Below are 12,612 nucleotides of genomic sequence, written 5' to 3'. Positions count from 1 at the left end.
AAACATAACTTTAATATTTGGTAATTAGAATCAACAAAAAACAAAAATTGGAAGTTCTTCTAAAGGTACAACTTTAAAAGCACTCCCAACGATGTTCTTTATTTCGCTGTTTTTATACCCTCAGCCATAGGATGGGGGTATATTAACTTTGTCATTCCGTTTGTAACACATCGAAATATTGCTCTAAGACCCCATAAAGAAGAAATTCTAAGTCGATATGAGCATGTCCGTCCGTCCGTCCGTCCGTCTGTTGAAATCACGCTAACTTCCGAACGAAACAAGCTATCGACTTGAAACTTGGCACAAGTAGTCGTTATAGATGTAGGTCGGATGGTATTGCAAATGGGCCATATCGGTCCAATTTTACGTATAGCCCGGGAGCCACCGTGGTGCAATGGTTAGCATGCCCGCCTTGCATACACAAGGTCGTGGGTTCGATTCCTGCTTCGACCGAACACCAAAAAGTTTTTCAGCGGTGGATTATCCCACCTCAGTAATGCTGGTGACATTTCTGAGGGTTTCAAAGCTTCTCTAAGTGGTTTCACTGCAATGTGGAACGTCGTTCGGACTCGGCTATAAAAAGGAGGTCCCTTGTCATTGAGCTTAACATAGAATCGGGCAGCACTCAGTGATAAGAGAGAAGTTCACCAATGTGGTATCACAATGGACTGAATAGTCTAAGTGAGCTTGAAACATCGGGCTGCCACCTAACCTAACCAACGTATAGCCCCCATATAAACGGAAAAAATTTGGCTTGCAGACCCTCTAAGAGAAGCAAATGTCATCCGATCCGGCTGAAATTTGGTACATGGTGTTATTATATGGTCTATAACAACCATGCAAAAATTGGTCCACATCGGTCCATAACTATATATAGCCCCCATATAAATCCATCACCATCATCCGATCCGGCTGAAATTTGGCACATGGTATTAGCATATGGTCTCTAATGACCATGCAAAAACTGGTCGAAATCGGTCCATAATTATATATAGCCCCCATATAAACCGATCCCCAGATTTGACCTCCGGAGCCCTTTGGAAGAGCAAAATACATCCGATTCGGTTGAAATTTGGTACGTGATGTTAGTATATGGTATCCAAGGAATTGGTTCATATCAGTCCATAATTATATATAACCCCCATATAGACCGATCCCCAGATTTGACCTGCGGTGCTTTTTGGAGAAGCAAAATTCATCCGATCTGGTTGAAATTTTGTACGTGGTGGTAGTATATGATATTTAACAACCATGCCAAAAGTGGTCCGTATCAGTCCATAATCATATATAGCCCCCATATAAACAGAACCCGAGATTTGGTTTTGGAGCCTCTTGGAGGAGCAAATTTCATCCGAGTTGAAATTTGGTACATTGTGCTAGTATACACAGAAAAAAATATCACCAGAATATTTCCAATTAAAAAGTTAATTGAAGTTGAATGTTTTTTCTATTAATAAATTAATTGATACAATTAACTTTTTAATCAAGATAGAAACATTAGGTTAATTAAGTCAATGATTGAAAATTTTAAAATTTTTAATTAAAAAATTAATTGATAGACATTAATTCAGAAGACTAAGTCAGTTAAAAAAAGTGATGAACATTTCTTTATCAAAATAAAAACTCTAAGCCAATTCAGAAAGTAGTTGAAAATAGTTACCTTTTTAAAAAAAAAATTAATTTGGGTTTGCATTCAACATCAATTAAATTTTTAATTGAATCAATTAAAAAAATAATTGAAAATTGCTAATGACATCAAATAATTTTTTAATCAAGGATTTTTTCTATGCCCAATTAAAACTGTGATTGATACTATCATTTTCGTGATTGAAGACATTTCAATTAAAAAATTAATTGGATCAATTAATTTCGTGATTGAATCAGAAAAATATTTTTTTGTGTGTATGGCCGTTAACAACCATGCCTAACTAGGTCCATATCGGTCTATAGTTATATATAGCCCTCAGATAAATCGATCCCCAATCACACAAAAATTGGTCCATATCAAGTTCATAGTTCTATATAGCCCCCATATAAGCGACCCCCATTTTCAATTTTCATGTCGATTCGTAATTATTTGTAGACTTACCTATACATAACTTTTTTGTCTAATATATACCACGTATGGACTAACTCATAATTTAGAAAACGATGTTAAGAAGTTTTAAGATACCACAACCCAAGTAATTCGATTGTGGATGACAGTCTTTCGTAGAAGTTTCTACGCAATCCATGCTGGAGGGTACATAAGATTCGGCCTGGCCGAACTTATGGACGTATAAACTTGTTGTTTTATTAAAATAAAAAATATTGAATTTGAATTTTAATTAAAATTCAATATAATTCTTAATTATAAAAAATTGTATTAATTAATTGGAATGGTTATTAGGTTAGGTTAGGTTAGGTTAGGTTAGGTTAGGTTAGGTGGCAGCCCGATGTATTAGGCTCACTTAGACTATTCAGTCCATTAGCGTGATTTCATTAAGTTTTATCGGTCCATTTGGTAATGCCTCCATATAGACCGATTTCACTTCTTGAGAGTATAGAAGGCGCACTGATCATGAAAATTGCTTGAAACTCAATGTAAAATTTCCAGATTTTATTTCTCTGGTGAAAATCTACAGATTTAAGATTTCAAATCAAGACGTTATTTTATAATTTTCGTGCACACTTACAAGAGATGTTAATGATTCCTCTAAAACTCAAACAAAATGGTTCTTATAAATCCAGAATCTGATATAGTCATAGGCATAGGAAAAATCTTTAAATTTGTTTTCGTGAAGTGTACTGGTTGAACTGCTCTTCTTGATCTGTCCTAAAACCCTCTGAAATTTCAAAGGAAATCCTAATATTTGATTCATGGTGGTGGGTGTTTAAGATTCGGCCCGGCCGAACTTACTGCTGTATATACTTGTTTTTGTTTCAAATAGGTTAAAAACAGAGTAAGAACTCATAAAACGGTACAAATCATTTAAATTTTGTCGAAAAAAAATGCTAAGTCTAATCTGAAAATTTGCGAATTTTTTAAAATATTTGATATTGTTAAGTGAAATTTTTGGTTAAGCAAACACCAAAAAAGTTGTATCAGGGAAATGTGTCTTCAATGCTAAGCTAGAAAATTGAGTGTTTATGGCAACATTTTTTTCAAGGTATTTCCCATTTCCCGAATGTGTTCTTTTTCTGGCTTACTTTTCCCGAAGCAATTCATAACTTCATTACATTTATACGATATAATGAAATATATTTTTGTTGAGAAAACTTCAACAAATGAAGTTTTATGTTTTTCCATTTCTCTTACCCTGTGCATCTATTGGATAGACAATATTTTCTCAAAGGAGCAAAGATGCGCAGCCTCTGGCAACTTTGGATGTGGTTGGGAAAATATAAACTTTAATTTTTTCGTTACTATACCATTTCTAATGAGAACATATTACATATATTTTAAAAGAAATATATAACACAATAAGAATAAGAAAATGTTTAACAACTAAAATAAAAGAAAGACAATTTGGTACAAGACGGAAGAGCCAAACCAAGTGAATTAAAATAAATTTAAATTAGAGCACCACTCTCACAACGCAAAACCTCTGCGCGGCAAAAATCAGATTAAAACAAAAAAACACAAGAGAAAGACCAGCATGTGCTAGATGAATTTCGGATAGCGTGTGTATGTTTTCGATTTATGTATATGTTAGTATCATGAATGTTTGTGTGTGGTAGAGTGTATACATTAAGTGGTGTATATATAGTGTGTTCATTAACTTATAGTGAAGAACAAAATTATAGCAAACTTCATGTGGGAAACCCGTAAACAAAAAGCAGGGGAAAATATTTATTTTATTAAAGTTTTAATCAAAACAAAAATCACGAATTATTTTGGATGGAAATAATGGAATAATTCAATTCTTGCTTTATTCGAATTTTAAAGTGACCTTGAAATCCCATTAAAAACAAAAGCTAATATTTTTGTTTTATTTGGACTAATAAATTTTTTAAATGCAATTAAATACAATTTTAACAAAAAATTAATTGGCACTTAAAAATAATTAATTTTGGCAATTTAAGTCAAAAAATCGCAAATAAAAATATGGCATTTAATAATAATTAATTTTGGCAATTTAAGTCAAAAAAAATCGGCTATTTGGTACAAAAGTCCGATGCCAAGAAGTCTGATGCTAAATTAATTTAATGTTTATTGTTAAAATATAATTTTGTTTTAGTTTATTTTTTTTTTGTTTTAATTTTTTGAAATTTTCTCCAGCCTTATGAAATTTTCTTTATTCCAAATATGTTTAAACAATTTTAAGAAGTAATCGTGGGTAGGAATTTCAACGACGCACAAATTCTATGATCAGAAAAAAATTTTTCTTACAAATCTCAAAAAGTAGTAAGAATGAACTACAGAGTGCTTAATATGCTTTCAACTGGCCCAGCAAAAATAGCTTCCAAAGAAGTAGTTTAGATCTCTAACCTATGACCCCGAAGTAGTGCAATCAATTTTACATGGATCCTTTGAATTGATTTGGATACTTAACATTGCTTTAAAAGTTGTGCCTTGGAAGTTCAGGTGAAAGAAGAAATTAAAAAACTAAAAAAAAAATCAGCGTCCAAGAACGTATATTTTATGAAAAAGTATAAAATATTTTTCTAAAAAAATATTTTTGTTTTGTTACACATCGTTTTTATTTTATTTTGTTTTTTTTTTTTTTTTTTTTGACATATAATTTTTCCATAATTGGCAAAATCTTCATAAAAGAACTTCTATGGAAGTGCAAAAGTCAACTTGCACAGCAGACATTTTTAATTTTTATTTATTTTTTTTTGTATATTTATTATAATTAAAATTACAATAAATAAAAAGAAGATTTAAACACTAGCAACTAAAGCTATTGGCTTAAGAATTCTTAATTTTATTTTCATATTTTTTTTTTTTGATTTTCCAAAATTTAAAATTTAATTTTAAACGGGCATATGTTATAGCCCTTACAACACGAGCGTTGCCAAAAACAGTAGAGGAAGCGATGAATTTAACATATCCCAGTAAAAACAAGTATATGGGGCCGTAAGTTCGCCCAGGCCGAATCTTGTATACCCTCCACCATGGATTGCGTAGAAACTTCTACGAAAGACTGCCATCCACAATCGAATTACTTGGGTTGTGGTATCTTAAAACTTCTTAACATCGTTTTCTAAATTGTGAGTTAGTCCATATGTGGTATATATTAGACCAAAAAAAGGTACGTATAGGTAAGTCTACAAATAATTACGAATCGATATGGACTTTTGCACGGTACGTAGAGAGCCAGAATTGAAATATGGGGGTCGCTTATATGGGGGGCTATATACAATTATGAACTTGATATGGACCATTTCTTGTGTGCTTGGGGATCGATTTATCTGAGGGTATATATAACTATAGACCGATATGGACCTAGTTAGGCATGATTGTTAACGACCATATACTAGCACAATGTACCAAATTTCAACTGACTCGAATGAAATTTGCTCCTCCAAGAGGCTCCAAAACCAAATCTTGGGATCGGTTTATATGGGGGCTATATATGATTATGGACTGATATGGACCACTTTTGGCATCGTTGCTAAATATTATATACTACCACCAAGTACCAAATTTCAACCAGATCGAATGAATTTTGCTTCCCCAAAATTCACCGGAGGTCAAATCTGGGGATCGGTTTATATGGGTGCTATATTTAATTATGGACTGATATGAAACAATTCCTGCATGGTTGTTGGATACCATATACTAACATCACGTACCAAATTTCAACCGAATCGTATGAATTTTGCTCTTCCAAGGGGCTCCGGAGGTCATGGTGGAAGGTATAAAAATAGCTTCCAAACAAGTAGTTTTGATCCCCAACTTGTGATCCGGAAGTAGTGCAAACTTGGATCATCTCCAATGAATTTTACATGGGCTTGTTATAGGACGGAAATACTTCATTTTTGGATCCTTTGCATTGCTTTAGAAGTTGTGCCTTGCAAGTTCTTTTGGATGAAGAAATTAAAAAAAAAACAATTTTTTTCCAATTTCACTTTTTATTTTTATCTGTATTATTTGTTACATTTTTATTTTTTTATTTTCTAATTTTTATAAATTGAAAAACTTCTTCGCTGCCACCGGGGGTTGAACCTGGGTCCCTTGACACCATAACAGAATGCCTTAGCATACTCAGCCACAAACGCCGTTGAACACAATGCATTGAAAAGATGATGCACAGAGGGAGTTAAGATGATTCAATTTGTTAAGAAGAAAATTCCCAAATGTTTTCTCCATAAGAAGCTAGCATAAAGGGAACAAAATTGAGTTATCTCTCCCAGCCAGATCTATACTAACATAAAGGCTGTGGAAAAGTTCATTCGCCCGAACTGAAACATGTACAGTCTAGCCGTGTATAGTTTTGTGTCTGGCGTTTTCTTTTCAATGGTTAAAAATTATGGCAATTTGCAAAAAAAAAAAAAAACAAGTAAAGTCTAAAGTCGGGCGGGGCCGACTATATAGGAAACTTCCCTTCACCGACTATATAGGAAACTTCCCTTCACCCCTATGTAGGCCAAAATTTGTGTTACCATCTCAACTACTTCACATTTGCTGGAAGCTATATAAAGGAGACAATTTTTTTACTTCTACAAATTCTCTAGAAATAAAATATAAATCGGCTAACTCTATCCAGTTAATTGGAGGAAACTTCCATTCAAAATGGGTCTAAAATGTGTAACAGTCTACCATATTTCCCCAACTCTGGTGTATGTTTATACGGGAGCTATATATAATCTGAACCGATTTTAACTAAATTTGACATGTATAGTTAGAATAATAATTCTGCTATCTATGCGAAATTTCACGTAAATGGGAGTATAAATTTGGCCCCCGGGTCATATGGGTGCAAATCGGACGGAAGATATATATGGGAACCATATCTAAATCTGAACCGATTTCAACCAAATTTGGCACAATTACCGATACTACTAAACGTACTCCTTGTGCGAAATTTGAAGCAAATCACGGCAAAACCCTGGATTTTGAGGCTATATAAGTTCAAATCGGACGAAAGATATATATGGGAGCTATATCCAAATCTGAATCGATTTTGACCATATTTGGCACATACAATAGTATCGTTAAAAGTACCGCTTGTGCAAAATTTGAAGTAAGTCAGGGCAAAACTCTGGCTTTTGAGACCATATAAGTCCAAATCGGGCGAAAGATATATATGGGAGCTATATCTAAATTTGAACCGATTTCAATCAAATTTACCAAGCATTGGTAGAATATCAATTCTACCCTCTGTGCAAAATTTCACGAAGATCGGTAGTAAACTTTGTCCTCTGTGGTCATATGAGTCTAAATCGGACGTAAGATATATATGGGAGCTATATCTAAATCTGAACCGATTTGGCTGATATTTTGCAAGATTTTCGAGATTCATAAGATATTTGGATGTACGGTATTTCAAGAAAATCGGTTAATAAACACGCTAACTATGACCAAATCGGGGATAAATATATATGGCAGCTATATCTAAAACTGAACCGATTTTTTCCAAAACCAATAGCGATTATCTCTGTTCCAAGAAACGGCCCTATGCCAAATTTGAGGACGATAGGACTTAAATTGCGAGCTTTACTTTGTGCACAAAATTACATATACAGACAGATGGACGGACAGACAGACAGACAGACAGACGGACATCGCTAAATCGACTCAGAATTTAATTCTAAGCCGATCGGTATACTAAAAGATGTGTCTATTTCCACTATTTGTTGGCGTTACATACAAATGCACAAACTTATTATACCCTGTACCACAGTAGTGGTGAAGGGTATAAAAAGTCAAACGGCACAAGTTCAAATCCCAGTGGGGATGATTTTTTTTATTTGTTTGATTATTTTTTTTACTTTTTTATCGATTTTCTATTTTTTTTACGAAATTTAATAGTACAAAAGTTTAATTTTCACTTAAAACGATCTTTCCGTACTTTCTAAGACTTATCGAAAAGGATTGCATCGGAAATGAAAAAATAAATATGGGATCCCGGGATGCTCTTTATGGAAATGTTTGTGGACTTGTCCAAAAGGACTGCATAGGAAGTGGAAAAAACTTGATGGGGGACTGCATCGGAAGTGGAAAAAACTTGATTGTGGATTCCCGGATGCGCTTTAAAAGGAATGTTTGTGGAACAACTTCCAATTTTTTTTTTGCTCGGGGGCTTGTCATAGGACAGATGTCCACCATTTCAACAAACATTTCATTGAATTTAGATCACTTCTTGAGGTGTGATCCGAATTCAGTGTTTTGGATGTGAATAAAAAAATTTTATAGTTGTGCTTTTAGAAGAACCCCCAAATTTTTATGCTGGTGCGTTATTTCTAAGACTTGTCCAAAAGAACTTCATCGGAAGCACTTTAAAAGAAAAAATGTTTGAAGAACAACTTATAATCGTTCTTGCTGGGTAATTATTATGTATATACACCCAGAGAAGGAATATGATCACCTCAAACATGTTTTAAGAGCAAAATGTTATTTTTGGGTTGTGACCATGTAACATGGTTTTCGCAACCATGTTATTTCCTCGGAAATCATGTATCTGATTTCGGCAAGCAGGTTATATTTGACGAGAAAATAACATTTTAGTGACAAACATGGTACATGGTCACCATACAAAAATAACATTTTGCTCTTGAAACATGTTTGAGGTGATCATATTCCTTCTCTGCGTGTAGAAACTAATTATTTCCAAATAAAATTTTTCAATAATACTTTTAATTGGCAATAATTTGGGATAATTAATATATTAATTAGAAACGTACAAATGCCCAATTATTTTCTGACTTTATGTTTTTTTAATTTGATTAAAAAGCTAGTTATATCAGACTTCTGGCCAATAAATTTTTTCAATTGATGCTGTGGATTATTCCCCATCAGGTTAAAATAAAATTTTCGAAAAATAATTATAATTTTACAGATTTATTTTCGATTTTACCAGCTAAACTCGATCTTAATACCCACCTTCAAAAAATAAAATTATTTATGGATGGACGTTGATTCAAAAAAATTAAATTAAATTCCAATAAATTTAATCAAATTATAATAAAACTAACTAAAAATCAATTAATTAATTTTATTTAATATGTATGATAATTTAATTCTTTTTAATTAGATTTCATTTTGTCTATGTTCATTTTTTTTCATGTTATTTTTTTTTTTTTTTTTTTGTTGCTATTTATTTGTTCTTCACAACATGCATAAAACTTTTGCAAATAATTTGAAACAATATTTGTGTATACTTAGTATATAGTAATATATATATATATATATATATATATATATATATATATATATATATATATATATATATATATATATATATATATATATATATATATATATATATATATATATATATATATATATATATATATATATATATATATATATATATATATATATATATTATATCTGTGGATATATTATATCTATGACAAAACAACATAAGTCCATAATTTTGACAAAACCGCTTATATCATATTTTCTTAAAAGAAAAATCCATACATTTTAAAAATAAAAAAAAAATGAAAAAAAAAAAACTTGTAAAAAATCAGAATTATTTATAATATTGAATTTTAATATTTTCTTAAATGAAAATGCAACATAGCTATTTTGAAGACATTAATTTCGCTCTGCCGAGAAAATGAGCCATAAATTGTTTTACCAAAAAACCACAGATATATATTTCAGTAAAAAGGTATTAATGTTAATTGTATTTGTTTGTGTAAGTGTATTTCTATGATACTTGGCTTGTTTGCCTATTTCAAATACTAAGGATGCGAGAAAAACAGATAAATTTTAATTACCTTGATAATTTTGGGGCCAAATGGTGGGTACATTCTGTAAAATGGTAAAATAGAAATGCATAAACGTTAGCGGAATAAATTAAAACAAATATATTAATTTGAGGGGAGTGTTCACACAGACTATACAACTATGTTCAATGTTATATTAGACAGGATGTGCAGATTCTCCATTTTGGAATATCATGTGAAATTTACAAATAAAATCGCCTTTGGCACTTACCATTGGCACACTGTAGTATTGATAGAATGGTTGATATTGCATCGAAGGTGGGTAAAGAGTTGGCATACCAGCAGCTGTAGCAGCAGCTAAATTGTAATTGAAATTGAAGCAAAAAATATATGAGATAAGTAAAACATGTCACATAGAACAATTTTGTGATATAGACAAAAATGTTATTCACCTGGTGGATAAACAGCGGCGGCAAACTGATCAATGGGCATATTGCTTATTGGGGCTGGAGGTGTGGTTGTGTAATATACAGCACCATTTGTTGCCACAATCGACTGAATAAAGAAAGAGAGAGAAAAAAATATAAAAAAAGAAAATTAAATAGGAAACAAGATTTATTTTAATATTTTCTAAAAATAAAAATAAAATAGGAAAATAAAAGGAAAATATATATTTTTTTTAATTATTTAAATTAAGTTTGAATTCCATTAAACAGCAAATTAGTCTTCGATTATCAAATAATAAGATATCCGATTTTTATATTCTAAGCCCCATAGAGGCCAGGGTTTCATAACTTCGATCGGCAGGAAAATGCATCTACCACAAATATTGGCTTTATACCCCATAAAGTATATACCGATAGACTCAAAACCATCTCCTGACTCGATCTAGATTTTTGTGTCTGTCCTTGTTTGCAGATTTTTTTGGTGATACGGTCAAAAGTTGGTCAATATAAACTCGACGTATTTCTTTCAAGTTTGCATTTAAAAAACCTGAATACCCCTCATTTTGAAGGTGTGTGTGTTTAGAATGTTGCTCCTATTTTGATTTTGGAATTCACTTTTCAGTTGTCAAAATGCCGTCCAAGCAAGAAGAGCAACGTATCAAAATTTTGCTCGCGCATCGCGAAAATCCGAGCTACTCGCACGCAAAGCTGCCAAAATCGCTAAAAGTTGCCAAATCAACCGTTACAAATGTAATTAAAGTGTTTGGGGAATGTTTGTCGACAGCCAGGAAGTCTGGATCGGGGGGAAATCGAAAACCGGAAGCCGCTGAGACGACAAAGAGAGTTGCCGGTAGTTTCAAGCGAAACCCTAACCTCTCTCTCCGAGATGCCGCAAATAAGCTGGGTGTATCGTCTACAACCGTGCATCGAGCCAAAAAACGAGCCGGACTATCGACTTACAAGAAGGTAGTGACTCCAATTCGCGATGATAAACAAAATACGACGGCCAAAGCGCGATCCCGGAGGCTGTACACGACGATGCTGACGAAGTTTGACTGCGTGGTAATGGACGACGAAATCTACGTCAAAGCCGACTACAAGCAGCTTCCGGGACAGGAGTTTTATACGGCAAAAGGAAGGGGAAAGGTAGCAGATATTTTCAAGCACATAAAACTGTCAAAGTTCGCAAAGAAATATCTGGTTTGACAAGCCATCTGTACCTGTGGCTTGAAAAGCAGCATTTTCATAGCTTCCGGGACTGTCAACCAAGAAATTTACGTGAAAGAGTGTTTGAATAAACGTCTGCTACCTTTCCTGAAGAAACACGGTTGTTCCGTACTGTTTTGGCCGGATTTGGCATCTTGCCATTACGGTAAAAAGGCCAAGGAGTGGTACGCCGCCAACAACGTGCAGGTGGTTCCCAAGGACAAGAACCCTCCCAACACGCCAGAGCTCCGCCCAATTGAGAAATACTGGGCTATTGTCAAGCGGAATCTAAAGAAGACCAAAAAACTGCTAAGGATGAGCAGCAGTTCAAGGAAAACTGGCTTTCTGTGGCGAAGAAGGTGGACAAGGTGGCTGTACAAAATCTGATGGCAGGTGTCAAGCGTGAGGCCCGGCAATTCGGATTTGGAAAAGCGAAAGCCTAACTGAATATTTTTCCTGAATTTTATACTAATTGAACTTGAAAAAGAAATTTAATTTGATTTTTTAAATAAACGATTTCACCGATTTACACGCGTTTTCCCTTGACCAAATTTTGACCGTATCACACTTTAACCGTTTTCGGCACAAAGATGAAGGCTATTGAAAAGGACGGTAGTACTCCTTTTTTGGGTCCCTTTCATTGCTTTAGAAGTTGTGCCGTGTAGGTTAGGTTAGGTTAAAGTGGCAGCCCGATTAAGTTTCAGGCTCACTTAGACTATTCAGTCCATTGTGATACCACATTCAACTAAAAGTACCTATTACATATGGACACTTCTAGTTTTAACCACTGAACCTTCTCTATTATTCTCTTTTGTTGAACCAACCAGATTGTTCCAAAAACATTAACAGACTGCTTAAGTTAACGTTTTCCAAGTCCGCCTGTAATCTAAAGCTATATGCCACTAAAATCCGCTTACGTCTTACACAAAATGCAGGACACTCACACAAGAGATGTTTAATTGATTTCTTTTCCTCCGCATCATGACAGCTCATACAATAGTCATTATATTTCGTGCCAATAGTTTTTGCAAAATCGCTTATCAGGCAGCGATCCGTTATAGAAGATATAAGGAGTGATATCTGACGTCTCGAAAACTATAGCATATCTAGTGTGCGGTTTAAGTTTAAATGGGGC

General features: G+C 33.4%; 1 protein-coding gene across 9 annotated transcripts in view; it reads right to left on the bottom strand.

Moving 5' to 3' along the window:
- Positions 1 to 12,612, bottom strand: part of bol (boule homolog, RNA binding protein) — a 276,121-nt gene that overhangs the window by 9,052 nt on the left and 254,457 nt on the right. For 8 of the 9 annotated variants that reach the window (XR_012721954.1, XM_075307512.1, XM_075307506.1 and 5 more), the window contains 3 exons: positions 10,278 to 10,380; positions 10,097 to 10,182; positions 9,877 to 9,910 (listed from right to left, as the gene is read on the bottom strand). Coding sequence is in view for 8 of the 9 variants with exons in the window: in XM_075307512.1 (XP_075163627.1) it covers positions 9,877 to 9,910; positions 10,097 to 10,182; positions 10,278 to 10,380 (223 nt within the window). In the remaining variant the exon portion in view is untranslated. The remainder of the gene's footprint in view (positions 1 to 9,876; positions 9,911 to 10,096; positions 10,183 to 10,277; positions 10,381 to 12,612) is intronic. The other variant, XM_075307511.1, reaches the window with a different exon arrangement.

The sequence above is a fragment of the Haematobia irritans genome, chromosome 4, assembly GCF_050003625.1.
Source record: "Haematobia irritans isolate KBUSLIRL chromosome 4, ASM5000362v1, whole genome shotgun sequence".
Classification (NCBI taxonomy): domain Eukaryota; kingdom Metazoa; phylum Arthropoda; class Insecta; order Diptera; family Muscidae; genus Haematobia; species Haematobia irritans.
This window is presented reverse-complemented; position numbering and strand designations above follow the sequence as displayed.